General features: G+C 44.0%; 1 protein-coding gene across 7 annotated transcripts in view; it reads left to right on the forward strand.

The window, feature by feature from the left end:
• Positions 1 to 25,017, forward strand: part of ARHGEF1 (Rho guanine nucleotide exchange factor 1) — a 74,253-nt gene that overhangs the window by 833 nt on the left and 48,403 nt on the right. For 6 of the 7 annotated variants that reach the window (XM_053397867.1, XM_053397869.1, XM_053397870.1 and 3 more), the window contains exons 2-4: positions 21,909 to 22,014; positions 23,393 to 23,476; positions 23,971 to 24,090. In XM_053397867.1, coding sequence (XP_053253842.1) covers positions 21,988 to 22,014; positions 23,393 to 23,476; positions 23,971 to 24,090 — 231 coding nt within the window. In that variant the 5' untranslated portion in view covers positions 21,909 to 21,987. The remainder of the gene's footprint in view (positions 1 to 21,908; positions 22,015 to 23,392; positions 23,477 to 23,970; positions 24,091 to 25,017) is intronic. The other variant, XM_053397868.1, reaches the window with a different exon arrangement.

A 25,017-nucleotide genomic window follows, 5' to 3' on the forward strand; every position in this document is an offset into this window, starting at 1 on the left:
CCAGGGTTCAAATCCCTGGCTGGGTGACCTTGGGCCTGTCACTGCCTGGCAGCCTAACCTATCTCGCAGGGTTGTTGTGAAGATTAAATGAGGAAGAGTGGGGGAACCACGTATTTCAGCTCCTCGGATAAGACATGAGGATATAAAAGCAAAAATACGTAGGTTCAAGAGAGGAAGGGATAATCTTAAGATGGACAAGGATGCATTGAAAGTTTGTATTATGTTAGCAGGGTGGGAGGGTGGCTGACATTCAAATGATTTTGTCCCTAAAAAGGAATATCCAAAAGGATGGATTTTAGGTTTTAGAGAGATGGAAAATGGGATTGGAGAGGAAGGCCTGTTAGTAGGGTGTGTTTTATGGCGTGTTTTATGTGGCGTGTGGTATTGATATGGCTTTCCGGAATTAGAAACATGGTTTTGTGTTTAAGGCTAAAAGGCCCTCACACAGCCTTCACAAACCTGGCACCCTCCCTCCAGATGTAGGACTACGACTCCCATCATCCCCAAGGGCACCAGGTTGACAAAGATTTCCCTGGCACTGTCCTCCCCTCTTTCCTCCCCTCTTTTTCAGGCTGGTTTTACAGCAGGTGTCTTCTCCCTTTCCAGACCCAGGCACCACCTTTTACCTAAACACACATTTTGGGGACTATTTATTCATAGCCTCATAGAGTTTTAACAGGGAGAAATGTAAAGTATTGCACTTGGGCAAAAAAAATGAGAGGCACAAATACAAGATGGGTGACACCTGGCTTGAGAGCACTACATGTGAAAAGGATCTAGGAGTCTTGGTTGACCACAAACTTGACATGAGCCAACAGTGTGACGCGGCAGCTAAAAAAGCCAATGCAATTCTGGGCTGCATCAATAGGAGTATAGCATCTAGATCAAGGGAAGTAATAGTGCCACTGTATTCTGCTCTGGTCAGACCTCACCTGGAGTACTGTGTCCAGTTCTGGGCACCACAGTTCAAGAAGGACATTGACAAACTGGAACGTGTCCAGAGGAGGGCAACCAAAATGGTCAAAGGCCTGGAAACGATGCCTTATGAGGAACGGCTAAGGGAGCTGGGCATGTTTAGCCTGGAGAAGAGGAGGTTAAGGGGTGATATGATAGCCATGTTCAAATATATAAAAGGATGTCACATAGAGGAGGGAGAAAGGTTGTTTTCTGCTGCTCCAGAGAAGCGGACACGGAGCAATGGATCCAAACTACAAGAAAGAAGATTCCACCTAAACATTAGGAAGAACTTCCTGACAGTAAGAGCTGTTTGACAGTGGAATTTGCTGCCAAGGAGTGTGGTGGAGTCTCCTTCTTTGGAGGTCTTTAAGCAGAGGCTTGACAACCATATGTCAGGAGTGCTCTGATGGTGTTTCCTGCTTGGCAGGGGGTTGGACTCGATGGCCCTTGTGGTCTCTTCCAACTCTATGATTCTATGATTCTATGATTCTATGATTCTATGAGTCAGAAGGCACCATGAGAGTCATCAATCTGCAGTGACCAAGGCTGATGGGATTTGTAGTCCAACGACTTCTAGAAGACTATAGCTTTCCCATCCTTGCTCTGTGACCCATGGAGGCTGTGTTTCGAAGGGGTGGTTTGTTTCATAGATGGGATTTTTAAGGCCATCATTACGCTGTCCTTTGACACCCAAGAGGTGTGTCTTCAGGGCCCAGCCTCTTCCTGTGCCTGTTTTAATTGTTTTTAAATTTTCGGTATCAAATTATTGTTACCCCGCCCTGGTGCCCGCTGGTGGAGGAAGGGCAATGAATTTAATAATAATAGATGAGCTATTAGTGTTTTGATGTAGGTGTAGAAACTCTTTTTGGTGTGTGTGTGGGTTGGGGAAGAGCGTTTGTTTGTTTTCTAAAAATAGGGAATGCTTTGTGTAATGGGAGTGTGTGCCGCTTGAGCATTTTGCAGGAAAAGGGCTGCGCTGTTTTTTTGTGCATTAAAAAAAACAACCTCTGCGTGTTTACAACCACCATTAAAGGAAAGTCCATAGTCCATTGTTGGAGCAAGTGCTTTCCATGCCAGCAGGGACCGGCAGCTGGGACTGATGTGAGTTGTAGTCCAAAATATTTGAAGGGCACCAAGTTGGCTAAGGCTAGTGTGGGCAACGCTGACTTCAGACCGAAAGCAGCATGGCTTGGCACCCACACACACCCATTCCATCTATTCATATATGAAACACACATATCTGGGGGCAAATCTATTTTTTATCTATTCCTGATCCAGTCCATTTCCTGTGACCTAGAACTGGAATTAGGGAGGTAAATAAGAATAAAATCAAGACCCGCCTCCCTTGAAGCGATAGTGTTTGAAATATGGGAAATATTTCCCTGCAGCTGAATTCCTAAGAAGCCGCATACCTTTTGTTTTTGGCATTCGGGGGCACAACAGCCAGCTTTACCTGGAACTGAACTGGGAACTGGTTGCCTACCCACTCTAGAGGCATGTTGATCCCTCCTCCCCTTGCCACCTCTAGCCTCTCATCGCTCCAGCTGCCCTGGGACCGCAGCTTTTGCATGCCAGACATTTTTTGCTAGCCAGAGAGGCATCTTGAGCCTGTGAGGTCAGTTGCAGAGCGCATGCCAGGGGCCTGGTGGTTTGGGGGGGGGGGAGAAGGGGTTAGGCTGCTGCCTTGGAGAGGTTTCTCAGCAGGCTCCAAAAGCCCCCTCTCTGCCCCATCTTTTTCCTCCTCCTCCTCCTCCTCCTCCATCATCACCCTACCAGTTAAGGAGGGGTCAGCAAACTTTTTCAACAGGGGCCTGGTCCACTGTCCGTCAGACCTTGTGGGGGGCCGGACTATATTTTGAAAAAAGAACGAATTCCTATTCCCCACAAAGAGATGCATTTTAAATAAAAGCACACATTCTTTCATGTAAAAACACCAGGCAGGCCCCACAAAGAACCCAGAGATGCATTTTAAAGAAAAGGACACATTCTACTCATGTAAAAACACGCTGATTTCCGGACCGTCCGTGGGCCGGTTCTAGAAGGCAGCTGGGCCGGATCCGGCCCCTGAGCCTTAGTTTCCCTACCCACGAGTTAAAGGATCCCTTCATTTCGTTTTGCTTCGTAAAGGACCCCTCAGTGTGTTCCGTGCTGTTTGCTTGGCATGGAATGAATATCCCTGCAGCCAATAGTGTGAATCTGTTCCCCACTACAGTGTGCAAAGCTGCTGCTCTCCACATATGTTCAACTAGTTCCCCATGGGTTGGTTCATGTGTTGCTGCTGGCGACTGGTCGTGGGGGCAGCAGACTATGCCTAGCTTGAAAGAGCGGTACCCAAAATTATTCTTAGGACAACTCGTCACTGTTTTACTCAAAAGGATGCTGTTGTGTGTGTGCACCAGGACGAAGGGGTTGCATTTTTGAAAGGATCCTGTGTTTGTGAGTGGAAGGTGGCAATTTAGTGTGTTTTGTGCATTGCACCCCCACTTTCGTCCCCACCCTCCATTTCAGATGTTGAAAGACCGTTTCCACCCCGCTCACAGAGCTACAATTCCCAGACTTCCCTGGGAAGATGGATTGATCGCTTACCCGCTCTGGATATTGTAGCTCTGTGTGAAGAACAAGGTGTTTCTGACAAACTGCACTTCGCAGAATACTGCTTTAAATGTGCACTGCGGCGGCACTCCCTGCCCCAAGGAGCTTCCAGTTAAAATTCTGACAGTTGAAGCAGACAACCGAGGGAAATGCGAGAAGGACAAAGGAGCAAGTTCAACTGACGGTTAATGACAAGCCTGTGTGATTGCAGCAGGAAATCGCTTTGCCTGCGTTGGCTCATGGCCTGCTCTCAACAGAGGCATGCTAGTTCATGTTCAGTCTATGCACAGGATGCCATGTGTGGCACAAACCAGCAAATGTTGTGTGTTTGGGGGTTTTTTTGGAGGGCTCGCTGTAGTGGGCCCCAAAACCAAATCTTCGTGTCTGGTGCTGCGGGGCACCCCACAGGCTGAAACAACTGGAAAACAACAGGGGCGGCTTTGCATGTGCCTGCCATGTGCTCAGAGGATCGCAGGAAGTGACCCTAGTGTTGTTACTCTCATTGCTTATTGGACTGTTTTTGTGTGGTTTTCTTTCCCTCTGTCTCACGCCACTCTTTTTCAGACAGAAATCAGAGCGGCTTAGAACAATAAAGCCATAGCTATACCAAAACAATGTAGAAAATACTAATGGAAAATGGGACTGTATAAGCAGGCCTGATTGTGCCAATCTGGTGCCTTCAAGATGGTTGGGAGTCCTGGTTGGGAAGGCTGAACCAGACAAAACAACAAAATGGAGGCTCATGTAGGAAAGAAAAGCTGTGACGACCTCTTGGGGGGAAAACAAAACTCCTGTTTGAATAGGAACCAGTGTTAGAAACCCAGATATATTAGCTAGGTGCCAAATGGCTCCTTAAACCAGGGTTACAGTCGCCAAAACAGAATGCCTAGTTGCCATTTTGGGGCCAAGCAGCTCAAAAGTTATATTTTTCAATACAGTCATACCCCGGGTTGAAGTAGCTTCGGGATGAATATTTTCGGGTTGCGCTCTGCGGTGTTACTTCCGGGTTTCGCTGCATGTGCAGATGCTCAAAATGACGTCACGCGCGTGCGCGGAAGCACCAACATGCGCAGACGCACAGTCGTGTGTTACGTTAGCTTCAGGATGTGAACGGGGCTCCGGAATGGATCCCGTTCGCATCCAGAGGTACCACTGTACTACTTTTTGGTTCTTGAAATTGTGCTCTGATTGTGCAGATAAAATAGAACGGATAGAATTCTACAGGATGTGTTGCTAGTGTGTGAAAACAGGATGGATCCATGGATCTCCAGGCAGGCAACTCCAGAGGGTGGAGACGTCCGGTGCCCCCTGCCCCCCCTCCAGAAATCTTTACTGGGTTGCAAGTGACCGTTAGCCAGGTGCAAAATGCCTCTGGTACCTGGCTAATTTCGAATGCTGAGAGGAACATAGGGAGCTGTCTTCTACTGAGTCAGACCATTGGTCCATCTAGATCACATTTAATAAGTAAATATTGTCTACACCGGCTGGCTGCGGTTCTTCATCATTACAGGCAGGGAATATCTCCCTGCTGGAGATGGTGTGGATCTTCTGTATGCAGTGGGGCATCAGATGTTGTTGAACTACATCTTCCATCACCTCTGACCATTGGCCACGCTCCATCCCTGCTCTAACCCACGAAACTACCAGCTTCCCTCAACCCATCTAAAAACATTTAGTGTTGGTGCTGAGCAGGCTTTCCTAAGGAGTCTGTTTTATGGTGTTAGCTCTGCAACCAAGAAGCCCCCACTTCTCGGAGATGTCCACATCTGGAGCAGAGCTTCAGAAATTATGCAAAGTGCTTGTGGGGTGGTGAGAACTCAGAAAGGAAACCTTAAAACTTATAAGAATACATAAAATATGTAAGAATACTCCACCTTTCTCCCAAATGCTGCTCAGTGGTCCCTCTTGGTTCTCACCACAGTCAACCAGGTGCCTTCACACAGTGCATACTTAAACTTGAAATTTGCTCCCAGAAGATGCAGTGAAGGCCACCCACTTATGCCCCCAGCAGATTCCTGTGGCCTGTCGGAGGGTTTCTCATGATGTGGGTATTTTAGTGTGCAGCTGACCCTGTTCTGTGTGAAATAACATTTCTGCTGAGAGATAACCGGGACCCACTATCTGCATTTTGGGGAAACAATTGGAGTTATTTTTGTTTTCTGACAGGTTTTCTCAGCCGGATAAATGGGCCTTGATCACAAGTGTCCATTTCTTAGGGTTTTAGTCATCTTCTAAATGTATTTGGTGTTGTTTTTTTTAAATAAACCTGTTTCCTATATGTAAATCGCCTTCAGACAGTGTTTTAGAAGGCAGTTCATAGATTGATGGTGATGATACTATGATTAGTAACTTAGATGACTGTAGAAGAGGATATTGTGTGGGATTCTAGAAACGGTACGAAAGCCTATGCTGATTTGCACATCTTTGAAAAGATCAGAGCAAGATGCATTGTGGGGGTTTTGTGGGTTTTTTTGGTGAGGTGGAGACGACAAGCACAGCACTAATGTTAACATGAAGGCAACATGGATGAAGACATGCTTTGCAGAACACAAACTTTGTACGCAGGAACCCTTTCCGTCCCCCCTGTCCAAAAAGATTCCTCAGTCTGATGAGATCTTAGGCCTTCTCCTCCTTCTCCCCCATGCCTCTGCTAAACAGCTGGGAGAGGAATCTCAGGGGGTGCCAAGGGGGCAGGATATCACAGCAGGAGGAGTGACTGTTCCAGCAATTCTCAGAAGACTGCGAGGAAGGTTGTGTCTTGGGACTGGGGGGACATCAGCGGAGCCTGGAGCTGGGAACCAGATCCATGCTGCAACTGAGAGGGGGTTGAGAGAGAGGCGTGTGGGCTGGTATAACCAGGAGTGTGGAGCTGAGACTACTAAAACAATTGGGGAATCTTTGCGCAGTGCAAAATCAACGTAGGCAAAGTCATTTAAGCCAGCCTTTCCTGGACTTCCAGCTGTTGCTGGACTCTGTTTCCCATCAGCCCCAGCTAGCATGGCCAGTGAGCAGGGGGTGATGGGAGTGGTAGTCAGATAAGGCCACTGGCACCCCAGTTCTGGCCTGTGGCATTCACCGCCAGAAAGCCAGCGTATGTACATAACTTTGGAAAACACACAAGATACCAACCAAATTCAAAGAGGACAAACCTGTGAAAGGCAATGAGGAAACCTTCATATTCAAAGGCAGCAAAGCGCCATTCGTATAAAGTGCTTTGATACTACTTCAAACAATCATGGCTTCCTCCCAAAGAATTCTGGGAGCTGTTGTTTGTTAAGGGTGCAGAGAGTCATTAGGATGCCCCCATTCCCCTTGTTGTTTAGTCGTGTCTGACTCTTCGTGACCCCCTGGACCAGAGCACACCAGGCACTCCTGTCTTCCACTGCCTCCCGCAGTCTGGTCAAACTCACGTTAGTAGCTTCGAGAACACTGTCCAGCCATCTCGTCCTCTGCCGTCCCCTTTTCCTTGTGCCCTCCATCTTTCCCAACATCAGGGTCTTTTCTCTTCTCATGAGGTGGCCAGAGTATTGGAGCCTCAGCTTCAGGATCTGTCCTTCCAGTGAGCACTCAGGGCTGATTTCCTTAAGAATGGATAGGTTTGATCTTCTTGCAGTCCATGGGACTCTCAAGAGTCTCCTCCAGCACCAGAATTCAAAAGCATCCATTCTTCGGCGATCAGCCTTCTTGATGGTCCAGCTCTCACTTCCACACATCACTACTGGGAAAACCATGGCTTTAACTATACGGACCATTCTCCTTACAGACCCGCAATTCTCATATTTTCCCCTGAAGAGGGATTTATTGTTACCCATGCTAGGAACTCTCTGAGGGGAATGGGGGGGGGGGTCTCCTAACAGCTCTCAGCACCTTTAACAAACTACAGCTCCCAGAATTCTTTGGGTGGGAGCCATGGCTATTTAAAGGAGACCCGCTGTTCCGTTCACAGAGCTACAATGTTTGCAACGGTTTATAGTCAATACCTCTTTTTAAAAAAAATATTTTTGTATTAGGAATTTCAACAAAACATTTTGTCATATAACATATCATCCTTGATTCCCCCCCATTTCCCCCTCCCCATAAAGTAACCCACCCTCCCCTCGCCCGCCCGCCCCGACTTCCCTCCGTTCCACTCTGTGGTTTATCTGCAAGTGTTGTTCTCTGCATGTTGTTGTTGTTGTTGTTTAGTCGTTTAGTCGTGTCCGACTCTTCGTGACCCCATGGACCAGAGCACGCCAGGCACTCCTGTCTTCCACTGCCTCCCGCAGTTTGGTCAGACTCATGTTTGTAGCTTCGAGAACACTGTCCAACCATCTCGTCCTCTGTCGCCCCCTTCTCCTTGAGCCCTCCATCTTTCCCAGCATCAGTGTCTTCTCCAGGGAGTCTTCTCTTCTCATGAGGTGGCCAAAGTACTGGAGCCTCAGCTTCACGATCTGTCCTTCCAGTGAGCACTCAGGGCTGATTTCCTTAAGAATGGATGCGTTTGATCTTCTTGCAGTCCATGGGACTCTCAAGAGTCTTCTCCAGCACCATAATTCAAAAGCATCAATTCTTCGGCGATCAGCCTTCTTTACGGTCCAGCTCTCACTTCCATACATCACTACTGGGAAAACCATGGCTTTAACTATACGGACCTTTGTTGGCAAGGTGACGTCTCTACTTCTCAAGATGCTGTCTAGGCCTGTCATTGCCCTTCTCCCAAGAAGCAGGCGTCTTTTAATTTTGTGGCTGCTGTCACCATCTGCAGTGATCATGGAGCCCAAGAAAGTAAAATCTCTCACTGCCTCCATTTCTTCCCCTTCTATTTGCCAGGAGGTGATGGGACCAGTGGCCATGATCTTCGTTTTTTTGATGTTGAGCCTCAGACCATATTTTGCGCTCTCCTCTTTCACCCTCATTAAAAGGTTTTTTAATTCCTCCTCACTTTCTGCCATCAAGGTTGTGTCATCTGCATATCTGAGGTTGTTGATATTTCTTCCGGCAATCTTAATTCCAGTTTGGGATTCATCCAGCCCAGCCTTTCGCATGATGTATTCTGCATATAAATTAAATAAGCAGGGAGATAAAATACAGCCTTGTCGTACTCCTTTCCCAATTTTGAACCAATCAGTTGTTCCATATCCAGTTCTAACTGTAGCTTCTTGTCCCACATAGAGATTTCTCAGGAGACAGATGAGGTGATCAGGCACTCCCATTTCTTTAAGAACTTGCCATAGTTTGCTGTGGTCGACACAGTCAAAGGCTTTTGCATAGTCAATGAAGCAGAAGTAGATGTCTTTCTGGAACTCTCTAGCTTTCTCCATAATCCAGCGCATGTTTGCAATTTGGTCTCTGGTTCCTCTGCCTCTTCTAAATCCAGCTTGCACTTCTGGGAGTTCTCGATCCACATACTGTTTGAGCCTTCCTTGTAGAATTTTAAGCATAACCTTGCTAGCGTGTGAAATGAGTGCAATTGTGCGGTAGTTGGAGCATTCTTTGGCACTGCCCTTCTTTGGGATTGGGATGTAGACTGATCTTCTCCAATCTTCTGGCCACTGCTGAGTTTTCCAAATTTGCTGGCATATTGAGTGTAGCACCTTAACAGCATCATCTTTTAAAATTTTAAATAGTTCAGCTGGAATACCATCACTTCCACTGGCCTTGTTATTTGCAATGCTTTCTAAGGCCCATTTGACTTCACTTTCCAGGATGTCTGGCTCAAGGTCAGCAACCACACTACCTGGGGTGTACGAGACATCCATATCTTTCTGGTATAATTCCTCTGTGTATTCTTGCCACCTCTTCTTGATGTCTTCTGCTTCTGTTAGGTCATTACCACTTTTGTCCTTTATTATGGTAATCTTTGTACGAAATGTTCCTTTCATATCTCCAATTTTCTTGAACAGATCTCTGGTTCTTCCCATTCTGTTGTTTTCCTCTATTTGTTTGCATTGCTCGTTTAAGAAGGCCTTCTTGTCTCTCCTTGCTATTCTTTGGAAATCTGCATTCAATTTCCTGTATCTTTCACTATCTCCCTCGCATTTTGCTTGCCTTCTCTCCTCCGCTATTTGTAAGGCCTCGTTGGACAGCCACTTTGCTTTCTTGCATTTCCTTTTCATTGGGATGGTTTTCGTTGCTGCCTCCTGTACGATGTTACGAGCCTCCATCCATAGTTCTTCAGGCACTCTGTCCACCAAATCTAAATCCTTAAACCTGTTCGTCACTTCCACTGTGTATTCATAAGGGATTTGACTTAGATTGTATCTTACCGGCCCAGTGGTTTTTCCTACTTTCTTCAGTTTAAGCTTGAATTTTGCTATAAGAAGCTGATGATCTGAGCCACAGTCAGCTCCAGGTCTTGTTTTTGCTGACTGTATAGAGCTTCTCCATCTTTGGCTGCAGAGAATATAATCAATCTGATTTCGATACTGCCCATTTGGTGATGTCCATGTGTAGAGTCGTCTCTTGTGTTGTTGGAAAAGCGTGTTTGTGATGACCAGCTTGTTCTCTTGACAGAACTCTATTAGCCTTTGCCCTGCTTCGTTTTGATCTCCAAGGCCAAACTTGCCAGTTGTTCCTTTTATCTCTTGCCTCCCTACTTTAGCATTCCAATCCCCTATAATGAGAAGAACATCCTTCTTTGGTGTCACTTCTATAAGGTGTTGTAAGTCTTCATAGAATTGGTCAATTTCAGTTTCTTCAGCATCAGTAGTTGGTGCATAAACTTGGATTACTGTGATGTTAAAAGGTCTGCCTTGGATTCGTATCGAGATCATTCTATCATTTTTGAGATTGCATCCCAGTACAGCTTTCGCCACTCTTTTGTTGACTATGAGGGCCACTCCATTTCTTTTACGAGTTTCTTGCCCACAGTAGTAGATGTGATGGTCATCCGAACTGAATTCGCCCATTCCCGTCCATTTTAGTTCACTGATGCCCAGGATGTCAATATTTATTCTTGCCATCTCATTTTTGACCACCTCCAACTTACCTAGGTTCATGGTTCTTACATTCCAGGTTCCTATGCAATATTTTTCTTTACAGCATTGGACTTTCCTTTCGCTTCCAGGCATATCCGCAACTGAGCGTCCTTTCGGCTTTGGCCCAGCCGCTTCATCAGCTCTGGATCTACTTGTACTTGCCCTCCGCTCTTCCCCAGTAGCATGTTGGACGCCTTCCGACCTGAGGGGCTCATCTTCCAGCGTCATAACTTTTATATGCCTGTTGTCTTTGTCCATGGAGTTTTCTTGGCAAGGATACTGGAGTGGCTTGCCGGTTCCTCCTCCAGGTGGATCACGTTTGGTCAAAACTCTCCACTATGACCTGTTCATCTTGTGTGCCCTGCTCGGCGTAGTTCATAGCTTCTCTGAGTTCTTCAAGCCCCTTCGCCACGGCAAGGCAGTGATCCATGAAGGGGTCTCTGCATGTTACAAAATTGTATAGATCCTTAGTTTGTCTAACTGAATATTGTCTAACTGAATATTGTTAATAAAAGGTTTGTGAGTGTTTATTCAAAACCTGCCAAGGAGCCCAATGCATTTTGTTGTTTCTTTAACTACTTTGTGAAAGGTTCCCATTCATCTTTAAAGTCACAGTTATCCTTGTCCCGTAGTTTATGTGTCAGTTTTGCCAGTTCTGCGTAGTCCATCAGCTTCTCTTGCCATAGTTCTTTAGTCGAGGTTTCCTCATTCTTCCATCCTTGTGCTATTAAGACTCTTGCCGCCGTTGTCGCATACATGAAGATATTTTGCAGTTTCTTTGGCAGTTTCTTTTCCTACAATCCCTAACAAAAATGCTTCAGGTTTTTTAACAAATGTTAGATGGAACATTTTCTTCAATTCATTGTAAATCATTTCCCAAAACCTTTTTGATTTCATTACAATCCCACCACATATGGTAAAACGTCCCCTCCTTTTCTTTACACTTCCAACACATATTTGAACTGGTTTTATACATTTTTACTAATTGCACTGGTGTCATACGCCATCTATATATAGTCAGTACCTCTTCACAGGGAGTTCTGGGAACTGTAGCTCTGTGCAGGGGATAATGGACCTAACACAACTCTCAGCACCTTGGGAGCTCCAGGAATTCTTTGCAGGGAAGCCATGACTGTTCAAAATGGCGTTGTGTGGTGCTTAAAATACATGCTGTGAATTTTGCCTAGCTCTGAATATCGGGTGACGGGGGCAGATAGAGCATCTACATGGCATCTTGAAGGTTAGAAACCTGGCATCTCCAGATAGGACTGGGAATGCCCCTGTGTCTGCAACTTCGTACCGTGTCTGTCGGCGTGGACAATACTGAAATAGATGGGCCAGTGGTTTCACTTGGGCGCGAGGCGGCTTCCTGTGTTCCTACTTCGACACTTCCTGTTGGAAGCAGAAAGCTGCGCTAGATAACCCAGTGGCTCTTTTGAGAGCCAGTGTGGTGTAGTGGTTAAGAGCGGTAGACTCGTAATCTGGGGAACCGGGTTCGCGTCTCCGCTCCTCCACATGCAGCTGCTGGGTGACCTTGGGCCAGTTACACTTCTCTGAAGTCTCTCAGCCCCACTCACCTCACAGAGTGTTTGTTGTGGGGGAGGAAGGGAAAAGGAGATTGTTAGCTGCTTTGGGACTCCTTAGGGTAGTGATAAAGCGGGATATCAAATCCAAACTCCTCCGCTTCTTCTTCTTTTCGCGCGATTGCATTGCCTCCATAACCCATGAGATTTGCTCCCCTCCCCGCGCTAAGGGTGACACAACTGCCTCCTTCTGCCTGCTGAGATAGTGGATCTCTCTCTTTCTCTGCACTTGCAGGAGTGTGAGGTGGCTTCTTCTTCTTCTTCTTCTTCTTATATTAATTTTTTAACATACCATTTTCAGCAATCATTTAACACAATTTCATATTTTATACAATTTTTTGACTTCTATCAATCACTTCTGAAAATTTTCCAATCTTTTTCACTTAATTTACATTTCTTAATTTCACCATTACTTTTAATTATCCTAACTAATAGCTTTCTTCATAATCTTCCTTGCAATATTTCATATATTCCTCCTTACAAAACCTCTTGTAATCCTACTAGCGTAATCTGTTGATTACAATTGCTTTTCAAATAATTCATATGCTTCTTCCAATCTTCTGTAAATCTGGTCCTGCAGATTTTGAATCCTTCTTGTCATCTTATCTAATTCTGCATAGTCCATTAATTTCATCTGCCATTCTTCTTTCATCGGTAATTCTTCTTGTTTCCAGTTCTGGGCCAATAATACTCTTGCTGCTGTTATTGCATATAAAAACAGTTTGTTATCCTGTCTATTAATATCCTCTCTTACAATACCAAGTAAATATGCTTCTGGTTTTTTTAAAAAAATGTATATTTCAACATCTTTTTCATCTCATTATATATCATTTCCCAGAAGTTTTTCATTTTCTTACATTCCCACCACATGTGATAAATATTCAATTATATTCACAATATTTCTTATATTATCTTTCATCTGTCGACCAGGGAGAATGCCTGCTTGGTCCTTGTATATTATTTCGTTCATTACTTTTTTCAATCTATTTGCCAATATACTTGCAAACAGTTTATAATCATTATTTAACAGCGAAATTGGCCTGTAATTCTTCACTTGTAATAAATCAGAGTCTGGTTTTGGTATTAATGTGATATATGCTTCCTTCCATGTATCTGGTAATTCTCCTTCTTTTAATATATTATTCATCACTTCTTTCAACGGTACAAGTAGGGTGTGCTTTAGTTCTTTATAACATTTTGCTGTAAATCCATCCGGTCCTGGTGCCTTTCCACTTTTTAATTCTTTTATTGCACTCTTGATTTCTTCAATCTATATTAGTTTATTCAATGTCTCTTTTCTGTTGGAATTTGTTGCTCTCCTTTCTGTTTCAAAAATTCCTCTATCCTATTTACATCTTCTTTTCCAGTTTTTTTTATACAATTGTCTATAAAAGTTCACAAATCCTTTTCTAATTTCTTTTGGATTTTCTATTTCCTTTCCATCCAATATTTTGTTTATTGTATTTTGGGCCTTTCTTTTTTTTATTTGCCAAGCCAGCCATTTACCTGATTTGTTTGCATATTCAAAATTCTTCTGTCTCACTCTTTTTATATTCCATTCCACTTCTTGATTAATTATCATTGCAAACTGGCTTTGCAGCATCTTAATGTTTTGATTAATTTTAACATCATTAGGTTTTTTAATTAACTTTTTCTCATTCTCCATTATCTGATTTAAAATTTCCTTTTTTACTTTCTCTTTGAATTTTTTCTTGATGCTATTCTGTTGTATAAAGAAACCTCGCATGACAGTTTTGCTAGCATCCCACAGCACATTCATATTGGTTTCTTTATTACAATTATTTACAAAGTATTCTGTTAGCATCTTCTGTGCTTTCTCAATTAATTTCTGGTCATCCAATAAATTTTCATTTAATCTCCATCAAAAGGTCTATTCCTCTAATTCTTTTATTTCACACTTAATTGCATTATGATCCAAATGTATCTTTGGTTGTATTTCAATCTTTGTGACTCTAGGTTTTAACTTACTAGATGTCCACACATATTCTATTCTTGAAGCTGATTGATTTGGTTCTGAAAAATGAGTAAATTGTTTTTCTAATGGGTGTCTCAGTCTCCAAACGTCTATCAAATTACAATTCTCTATCATAGAGAAAAATGTCTTTGGTAGCTTCCCTTCCTTCGATCTTTCTTTTCTTCTTGATCTATTCATTTTCAGTGACACCACACCATTGATGTCCCCCATTATTATAGTTTTTGATCCACAAATTCAAATAGTTTTTCTTCCAAATCTTTATAAAATTCCATCTTACTACCATTTGGTGCATAAATTCTGACGATTATCAATTTTTCGCCTTGCCAAGTGACTTGTACTTCAGTTACCCTGCCCTCTTCATCTTTGAAGATTTGCTAAGCTTCAAATTTGTTTTTTATATACATCACCACTCCCCTCTTCTTACTTCTGATGACATAAATTCATTTCCTAATTTTTTTATTAATCAATACTCTTCTACGTTTCCTGGCTACACGAGCCTCTTGTAAATAAATAATATCCAAATTCTTTTTTAACAAAAAGTGTTCAGTTTTGTTCCTTTTATTTTTAGTACTTATGCCATTCACATTCCAGGTCCATAATTTTAATTCCATTTTGGTTTCTTTTAATATGTAAGACTATAAAAGTTCTTAAACCTGTCCCTCTTCCTCTTCCTCTTCTTTTTCTTCCAAATTATCAGTATCTTCTCCTGCTGCTGCTTCTTCTCTTCCCAACTCTTTATATCTCCTCAAAAATTTATGTTTCATCCACACTTTTAAATTTGAATTTCTTCTCTTTATAATAAAATGAGACGTCTTCTGGAAATTCCCATTTAAATTCAATTCCATTTTTCCTCAATATCTGTGTCAATGGCTTATATTGGTCGCGTTTTTTCAGCAAGTGAAGTGGCACGTCTTTAAAGATGATTGTGAATATTCCATCAGTACATAGTCTCTTTTCTCTATTTTTCTGCAAAATCAAATTTCTCATTTCTCTATCCTTAAAGATAATCAGGCAATCTCCTGGGAATTTTTTTGCCTTTGTCGTCTTCGTTTTAATCCTAAACGCATTTTGTATTGTTTTTGCCTATTCTTCTACCTCCATATTTAACCATTGTGCAATTTCCGTTGTCAGTTTTTCCAAAATATTTTCTCCTTGTGATTCTGGAACTGATCTAAACCTCAAATTCATTTCTCTTTGCCTCAGTTCATTCATAGCAATTGCGTCCCACAGCTCCTCCTGTGTTTTATTCGTTTCTGAGACTTCTCTTTTAACTTTTTCTTCCTCTTTTTTCATATCTCTTCTTGCTTTGTTTTCTTCATCCCTTCTTCCAAGCTTTGTGTTTTTTTTGGTTATCTCTTTCATTTGGCCCCTCAGAAACAGTCGTATCAATTTTTTTATCCATCTGCTGCAGCCTTGTCTCCAAATTCTTTTCACTCTGTTTTATGTCCTTTTTTTATTTCTGCAAACATTTTAAAAATATCTCCTTTATTTTCACTTTCTTGTTTCGATCCCCTCCTCTCCAATGGTGTTCCTCCTGCCTTTTTCTGTGCTGACATTCTTTTTAAAAAAGTCTTTAAATTAACAATTTTGACATATCAAAGTATCAAAACATAATCATATTAATTATTTTTTCCCTTCCCCCCCACCTCCCCATCAAACCCTCCCCCCAAGACTTCCCTCAGCTCCTGTCTCTGATTTTTCAACACATACTATTCTCTGCATATTGTAAAATTGTATAAATCCTTATATTATCTATCTGCTATGTCAACAATCAATTAATTTCTGTATGTTTATTCATAACCTGCCAAGGAGTCCAATTCATTTTGTTGTCTTTTTAAATAATTTGTAAAAAGTTCCCATTCTTCTTTGAAGGCACAGTTGTCCTTATCTCGCAGTTTATATGTTAGTTTAGCCATCTCTGCATAGTTCATCAATTTCTCTTGCCACTTTTCTTTTGTTGGGGTTTCCTCATTCTTCCATCCTTGTGCTATCAAGACTCTTGCCGCTGTTGTTGCATACAAAAATATATTCTTTATTATCCTTGGCAGGTCTTGTCCTACCCTAACAAAAATGCTTCTGGTTTTTTAAACAAATGTCATTCTAAACATTTTCTTCAATTCATTGTATATCATCTCCCAAATTTTTAAAATTTTTCTACATTCCCACTGCATGTGATAAAAAGTGCCTTCCTTTTCTTTAAATTTCCAACATATGTTTGACCCGGTTTTATATATTTTTGCTATCTGTACTGGTGTTATATACGAGCTATACATCATTTTCTTAAAATTTTATTTCAAAAGAGCACAATCTGTAAATTTTAAATCTGTTTTCCACAGTTTTTCCCAATCCTTAAATTGTATATTATGTCCTATATCTTGTCCCCATTTGATCATTTACCTCCTCATCTTTTGTTTCCCATTTTAACAGGATACTATATGCACCCTTCAGCAACTTCACTTTTCCTTCTATAACTTCCTTTTGAAATCTAGAAGTGGTATAACTAAATCCTTTCTTGTTGTCTTCTTTGTATATCTCATGTAATTGACTATGATATAACCAACTCTGAAAACGATCTTTTATATTTCCTCATACTCTTTTAATTTCCATTTACCTTCTTGATCTACAGTGGTACCTTGGGTTAAGTACTTAATTCGTTCCAGAGGTCCGTTCTTAACCTTAAACTGTTCTTAACCTGAAGCACCACTTTAGCTAATGGGGCCTCCCGCTGCGGCTGTGCCGCCAGAGCACAATTTCTGTTCTCATCCTGAAGCAAAGTTCTTAACCTGAGGTACTATTTCTGAGTTAGCAGAGTCTGTAACCTGAAGCGTATGTAACCTGAAGCGTATGTAACCCAAGGTACCACTGTATTAGCAAATCACTGTATGTAAGCCATTTCCCGTTTTTCTCAAGTGGCTTGAGCAACAGAGCTTCAGTTGGTGAGAGTCTTTTGTTCTATTAAGTCTTTATATCTCTCCCAGACCCTCATGACATTGTCTATTTTTAATGTTTTTTCACTCTTTGCCACTAGATGTCACCTTCCAGTGTTAAACAGTCAAAGAAAGAAAGGGACGAAGCAAGAAAACTTAATTCAAAAATTTCCACCTCTTGTTTGGCTAATCCACTGTTCAGGAACAGCAAAGTTAAATTCACCCCCCAAAAACAAACTCAAATTATTAAAATTAAACTTCTTCTGCCTTCTTGCCTCATCCGCCACAAAGCTTTCCTAACATAGTGCACACAAAATCACAAATTCCACCACAAGCCTTCAAGTGTCCTAATAAAAACCCCCAAATAAAAATCAAACCAGTTCTTCAGCCACTGGTTGGCCTAATTCCTTTGAAATCCCACTATCCAAAAAATAATAATAATAATAAGAAGAAGAACAGGTACAAAAAAGAAATCAAGATAGAAACCAATCCACCAGTTTGCTAACAGTCCACACCAAAAAAATAAATAAGGGGGAGGGGCGTAGTTCAGCGTCTTTTTTCCGCTCCTCTCCTCAAAATAAAAATAAAAATATACAATCTGCAAATCCAAATTAATTCCTGCTTGGGCTTAGTAGCATTCTCCCTACACACTGCCGTCTGGCATTAGTAAAAACTAAAAAGAATAAAATAAGTACGAAGTTTCCTAATTTTGACTAGGCAGTTCCGCATAAACGAAGGTAAAAGGAAGTTCTCCTTCTGCTTTCTCAGAAATCCTCAGGCTGACAAAGAACATCCAAAGTAAGAGGTTTTCACCCTTTTTATATACAGTCTGCTTCTATTAAAGTTTATATTTCCGCTGTAGGTAAAATCATAAGTTTACTGTTTCTTATCTGAGTTCAATTCCCAGACGGGGCTGACCTCCTTTTTTCCACCCCGCTGAGAGGTGGCTGTACTTATATCACTTCCTCTTGCAGGAAATCGGCTCTCTCTGTAAAAACGCTGCGCCGCTCCTTTTGTTATCGAGCCCGGCTGCAGCAGATGCGGCTGCTCCTTTGGGCTCGGAGGAAAGGGGGAGTCCCTGAGGGGCACAGGTGTCCTGGTGTGTGCGGGTCTTCACCCCCAACTCTTGTCGTTGCTCAAGAAACAGAGACAAGGGCGATGGTGTGACTCACTTCCTGAATCTTTTGCCCGCTTGTCTGCAGGTAGCGACCGTCGCAAGGGCAGATGGGGAATGGGTGTATATTAAGGGGCCAGGACCATTTTGTGCCTCTCCCATATCCTTCAAAGCACCTCGCATCCGTGGTCCTCCATCTGCAGCCTCGGAGTCCATCTTGTTGCAATCCATTCCATCTTGTTCAGTGGTTTTCTTGCGCCTGCCATTTCTGCCTCGTCCCTCACTTGTCCGCGGGGGCTGCAGCTGCCCTTAATCCTTGGTTCAGCTGATTCAGCCTTTATTATTGTCTTTTGCAAAATGCCTTTGCAAAGTGTTTCTTTCTCGTTCTCGCAGTGGGCCGGGCGAAGGCCCGGTTTGACACTTCTCTGGGCGCCGTAACAAACTTTGTGGCTAAGCAAAGGAAGTGGGTTTTTCACATCGCACACCCTTGAGTGTGTGAAATACATGTGTTCTCTTGATGGTTCTGTGGTTTCTTTCACATAATTAATTTGTTTAATGGCTTGTTTTATTTAAGGCAGGGCTTTGCTTGCTTGTTTCTTTGCAGTATTTCTATACTGGTTTTCGGACAGACCTCGCAAAGTGGTTTACGTAAGATTCTTACGACAATAAGCATCGCTTGAAAAAAGAAAATATTCAGTAGAATATAAAAGGCAACTTGTTTGCTTAAGGGAATAAATGACCCCTGTGGCAGTTTGAGGAGAGGGGACGTTATGGGAGTTAGATGGTGACAAATCCTCAAGCTTCCTTCTTCTCACCTCTCCTCCGGGCAAGAGGCCACATTCCCAAAATTGTGGTCCTTGAGGTTTATTCAGGTGGTCCATTGTGTGTCCACATTAAATATCCACCTTGATTTTTAATTGTATTTGTATGGCTTCTGTTGTTTCTCATATTGTATTCCGTTGAATGATGGTTCGAACTCCAAAGAATTCAGCTTGTAATACAATAAAATACAACATAAGAAATGAAAGAAGCAATAAAAAAATTAAGTTTTAAAATCATACAGCCTCTAGCACGGTACATTGCAATTGCTACAACAGGCAGAATAATCATTTAAGTGGTCCACCAAAACCCTCTAAAAATTTCAAGATTTCCTACCATAATTTAAGGAAGGGTTTCCCAAACTTGGGTCTCTACGTGTTTTCAGACTACAACTCCCATCACCCTGAGCTTGCAGGACCCAGTGTCCAGGGATGATGGGAATTGTAGTCCAAAAACCAAGTTTGGGAAACCCTGATTTAAGGTATTTACGGCACCATGGCACTGAAATAGGCTCTCAGTTTCTTTGGTGTGAGTCCACTTCTGCATGAGTATCTTAAAAGCACGCAAAACATTAAAGAACGTGGCTGAAAGCTGGGTCACAGTCCACTCTGAAAGGTTGGTCACCCTTTTCCAGACAAGCTTCTCTGTCTTTTTTAACATACACATCACTGGCAGAACTTCAACAATAGTGCAGCTTGACAGAGAAATGTGGATGTTTGCTTTTAATTTCTGTTTCTTTTGCGGTTGCCAAAAAGCCACAGAGCCATTGGTCAGAGAAAAATGTAGCTATGGCTGGGAATCCTTGCCTGCTAAAGCAGCTTGACGCTTGATGTAATGCATATATATATATATATATATATATATATATATATATATATATATATCTCCCCATAAAAGCTACTAATCCTCAGAAGGTTGTACCGGCTTGCTTCTCCCTATACTTCGTCTGGCTGGCCGTTTTGTGGCCTCAAAGGGCAAAAAAAGGGGGGCATTTTCTGCTAAGCCTCTGGGAGACCGCACAAAGAAGCAATTCCTTCTTGACTACAAGAGCGGCCATTTATGAGTCTTCTGTAAACATGTCCTGAAATTGCTTTGCAAGCTGGTTATTTTATATGTTTGTGTGTGTGTGTGTGTGTGTGTGTAAGTGAGAGAGAGAGAGATTCTGTTGATGGTCCCTAGGGGGCATAGAACCATAGCATTGCAGATTTGGAAATAGACCATGAGGATCATCTATCTCAGGCTTCCTCAAACTCGGCCCTCCAGATGTTTTTGGCCTACATCTCCCATGATCCCTAGCTAGCAGGACCAGTGGTCAGGGATGATGGGAATTGTAGCCTCAAACCATCTGAAGGGCTGAGTTTGAGGAAGCCTGATCTATCTAGCCCAGGGTTTCCCAAACTTAGGCTGCCAGCTATTGTTGGGACTACAACTCCCATCACCCCTAGCTAGCAGGGCCAGTGGTCAGGGATGATGGGAACTATAGTCTTAAAAAAACAGTTGTAGACACAAGTTTGGGAAACCCTGATCTAGTCCATTTAGGTGCTGGAGCTGACTTCTAAATTGTACTGTTCCCCATAAGTTGTACTGATCCCCATAAGGGACGCGGGTGGCGCTGTGGGTTAAAGCACAGAGCCTGGGGCTTGCCAATCAGAAGGTTGGTGGTTCAAATCCCCGCGATGGGGTGAGCTCCCGTTGTTCGGTCCCTGCTCCTGCCAACCTAGCAGTTCGAAAGCACGTCAAAGTGCAAGTAGATAAATAGTTACCGCTCCGGCGGGAAGGTAAACAGCGTTTCCGTGCACTGCTCTGGTTCGCCAGAAGCGGCTTAGTCATGCTGGCCACATGACCCAGAAGCTGCACGCCGGCTCCCTCGGCCAATAAAGCGAGATGAGCGCCACAACCCCAGAGTCGTCCGCGACTGGACCTAATGGTCAGGGGTCCCTTTACCTTTACCTTACTGTTCCCCATTGGGTGCTAACCACCCTGTAGGCAATTATTTTTATCTTTCCTTTGTGCCACCACTAGGGGACACCAAGGTAGTCATCACTCATTAGGATTTTTTTTACCTGTTCCGCAAAAAGAGACAAATAATGTCTGTGGGAAAATAGATAGGCAATGCTCTAGAGATGGGTATCTGGGGCTAAACCTCAATAATCAGGCTGGGAAACCTCAATAATCAGGTTATTCTGTTCCCCCACCCTGGGATAGTGTGTGTGTGAAGGCAATCCAGGCCTAGCACTTGGAAGAGTTTTGCAATGTGCTGTTTTGATTCTGACCCATATTTTTCCCCAAACCGAGCTCCTCCCTGGCCACTACTGCCAGCCTTTTGGAAAGGTGCCCTTTATGAGTCAGGCTGTCTGTGGGGTGTGGAGTTTTCCTCCTGCTTGACTTTTTCTCTGAGGCCTCTTTGTAGGTGACAGAGGCAGTATTCATGCAGCATTCACCTCCACCTAGTGCAGGAATTTCTGAGTAATGGGGGGGAGAGAAAGAGAGGTGGGGTGGCCTTGGTAGCTTGAATACCTCTCTGTGTATGAAGCCCTCCCCCCTGCTCCAACTTGCTTTCCATTCCATCTCTTCTCCCCCCCCCCCCCGCATATCCCATATTCTTCCTGAGGACGGGTGTGTATTTTTCCTGAAAAACCAAATCCTTGCAAAGTTGGGTTTTATTTAAAGAGAGCAATCATTTAGGGGAAATCCATGCCATGGGTTTTTTAAGCTCGTTCACTGCACGTGACTCCCCCCCCCCAAAGAATCCTTCGAACTGTAGTTTGACCCCCCTGAGCTACGATTCCCCAGCGCCCTTAACAAACTACAGTTCCCATGATTGTCTTGCGGTTTGAAAGCGCATTGGATGGGGGTCTTAGAGCAGGGATGGGGAATGTGTTATAAACCGAACTCCCAAATCTATGTGCTTCTCCTCCACTGTCCAGTTTGTGAATTTTTCATTTTTCTGTGCCCCCCCTAAAGGTAGATGCTGACTCTGAACACTTGGACCCCTTGACTCAGCTGCTGGGGACCCTATCCCCACCCGCCCCACAGGGGCAGAATGGAGCTGGAGGAGGGATACAATGGGGTGAGTGATTGGCATGGGGAGGGGATGGGAAAGAGATGGGCTTTTGTACAGTGAGGGGTAGTACAGTCAAATTTCTAACCTGCCCACCTCCCAGGAAAACAGTGTTTCCCAAATTTAGGTCTCCAGTTGTTGGACTACAACTCCCATCATCCCTAGCTAGCAGAACCAGTGGTCAGGGATGATGGGAGTTGTAGTCGAAAAACTGCTGGAAACCCAAGTTTGGGGAACCCTACCACAGAGCAAAGATAGGGAGCCTGTAGCGCTCTAGACATTGTTGGACATTGTTGGGATGCGGGTGGCACCGTGGGTTAAACCACAGAGCCTAGGACTTACCGATCAGAAGGCCAGCGGTTCGAATCCCCACGACGGGGTGAGTTCCTATTGCTCGGTCCCTGCTTCTGCCAACCTAGCAGTTCAAAAGCATGTCAAAGTGCAAGTAGATAAATAGGTACGGCTCTGGCGGGAAGGTAAACGGCGTTTCCGTGCGCTGCTCTGGTTCGCCAGAAGCAGCTTAGTCATGCTGGCCACATGGCCCGGAAGCTGTACGCCGGCTCCCTCGGCCAATAAAGCGAGATGAGCTCCGCAACCCCAGAGTCGGCCACGACTGGACCTAACGGTCAGGGGTCCCTTTACCTTTACCACAGAGCAAAGATAGGGAGCCTGTGGCGCTCCAGTGTTGGACTCCAACTCCCATCATCCCCAGCTAGCAGAGCCAATTGCCAGGGCTGATGGGAGTGGGAGTTGGAGACTGGCAACCTCTGGAGGGCTCCCTTGTGTATTTTAGAAAGGGCAGTGCTTTTTTATAAATCAGATTCGCTGATTGGCAACCGGCATTGGTAGTTTCTACACAAAATACTCTTGTTACAGTGGTGCCTCGCTAGACGAAAAGAATCCGTTGCGCGATTCTCTTCGTCTAGCGGTTTTTTCGTCTTGCGAAGCAAGCCCATTGACAGCTTAGCAGATTAGCGCTACAGCTGTCAAGCGGCTTTTCGCGATCAGCTGTTAAGCGGCTTATCAGCGGAACAGCTGATAAGCGACTTAGCGGCTTAGGAAAAGGGCGAAAAAAGCGAAAAAAACCCGCGGGGGGACGCACGATTTTTTCGTCTTGCGAAGCAACCCCATAGGGAAATTCGTTTTGCGAAGCGCCTCCAAAACGGAAAACCCTTTCGTCTAGCGGGTTTTCCGTCTTGCGAGGCGTTCGTCTTGCGGGGCACCACTGTATATGAGGGGTTTTGTGGGTGGGGAGAAAGTTCTGTTTTGAGAGTGCGTGGAGTTTCCAGGGTGCTTGGTTGGGACCTCAAGTTATGGGTGATCCAAGCAGGGCAAGGCGGGGCTTCTTGATGCTACCACTGAGATGGTCTCGCGTCTTCCTTACCAGAACCCGGCACTGGGTGCCCGCACTGGGTCGGCCATGGCGATCATCGGAGCAGAAGACGAGGACTTCGAAAACGACATCGAGCCAGTAAGTGGGAGGTTCGGGAGAGGCCAGGGTTCTAACAGCAGGAAGAAGGGCACAACAGCACCATAGCTCAGTGGCAGAACACTTGCCTGGCATGCAGAAGGTTGAATCATGGGCATCTCCTGGTGTGGCTGGCAGAGCCCCTTCCCACAGTCCCTGCTGCCGGTCTGTGTTGATCAACCTTTGGCCTCTAAAAGTTGCTGAACTACCATTCCCATCCTCCCTGCCAATTGGCCACACTTGCTGGAGCTGATGGGAGGTCATACTTCAGCAAGATTAGGAGGGCCGGAGGTTCTCCACACGTGGGGTAGACAGTGCTAAGCTGGGTGGGCTTGTTAGAAGGAAACTTGTTGTGAACAAACACCGAGTGTGAGCTGGAAGGAACTGTGTTGAAAGGAGGCAGTGAGGAGAGGGTGGGGTGGAGAAGGTAGAGTGGGGGAAATCCTGATTTAACAACACACACACACACACACACACACTTTCGTTCCTCCCCTCAGTTCCAGAACCCAGATGCACAAAGCAGCATGTTCCAGAGCCTGGACCTCTTAACGCGGCATCCCGCCTACTTGATGGTTTTTCTGCAGCATGTGGTACTGCAGTTCGACTCCAGCCCTGTGGTAAGCCTTGCATTTTTTTGTTTCTTGTTGATTTATTAATCATCTTCTAAACCACCATCTTGAGACAATTTAGACCATGGGTAGGCAAACTAAGGCCCGGGGGACCGGATCCGGCCCAATCGCCTTCTAAATCCGGCCCATGGATGGTCCGGGAATCAGCATGTTTTTGCATGAGTAGAATGTGTGCTTTTATTTAAAATGCATCTCTGGGTTATTTGTGGGGCATAGGAATTTGTTCATTCCCCCCCAAAAAAATATAGTCCGGCCCCCCACAAGGTCTGAGGGACAGTGGACCGGCCCCCTGCTGAAAAAGTTTGCTGACCCCTGATTTAGACATAAGGTGATTTTCGAAAGTTAAAAACAACAGATGCATTTAAAACAAGACTAAAACCCTAACAAGTGGAAACTCATTTAAAGACTCGTTCATTCATGAGGACTAGCTTCCTACCACGCTTGGCTGTGGTGCCATTAGGTGGTTTGGCCCACGCAGGCACATCTTGCTGCAGGTTTTCTGAAGCTCATGCAGGGGACAAGCGTGAGTGTACTTTCTCAGACCAAATAATTTGCACCAATTGTCAGCTTCAGTAGTGAACTTCCCACGTAACAAGACTTTTGACATGCTTTAATTCAGGCAATTCTTTGCACTGATCTGTCCAGTTCACGGTCAGCTGGAATGGCAAGATTGACAAATGGAATAAGAGATCAAGATGAAATTTTTTTTAAAAGAAGACTGGAAATGTTTTGTGGATTATTTGGAAAATTATTGTAAGCCTATTAAAAAGCTAACAGTAACACAGTAAATTCAGCAGTAACAATTGCTGAAATATAAAAATGAGAAAATGAAAAGAGAGAGATTAATTAGAATATGTAGTGGAAAAGAAATGATGAAGCGAACCATGGAAAGGGTGAGGGGAAGTCTAAATGAAA

The sequence above is a fragment of the Podarcis raffonei genome, chromosome 8 (assembly GCF_027172205.1).
Source record: "Podarcis raffonei isolate rPodRaf1 chromosome 8, rPodRaf1.pri, whole genome shotgun sequence".
NCBI classification, from domain to species: domain Eukaryota; kingdom Metazoa; phylum Chordata; class Lepidosauria; order Squamata; family Lacertidae; genus Podarcis; species Podarcis raffonei.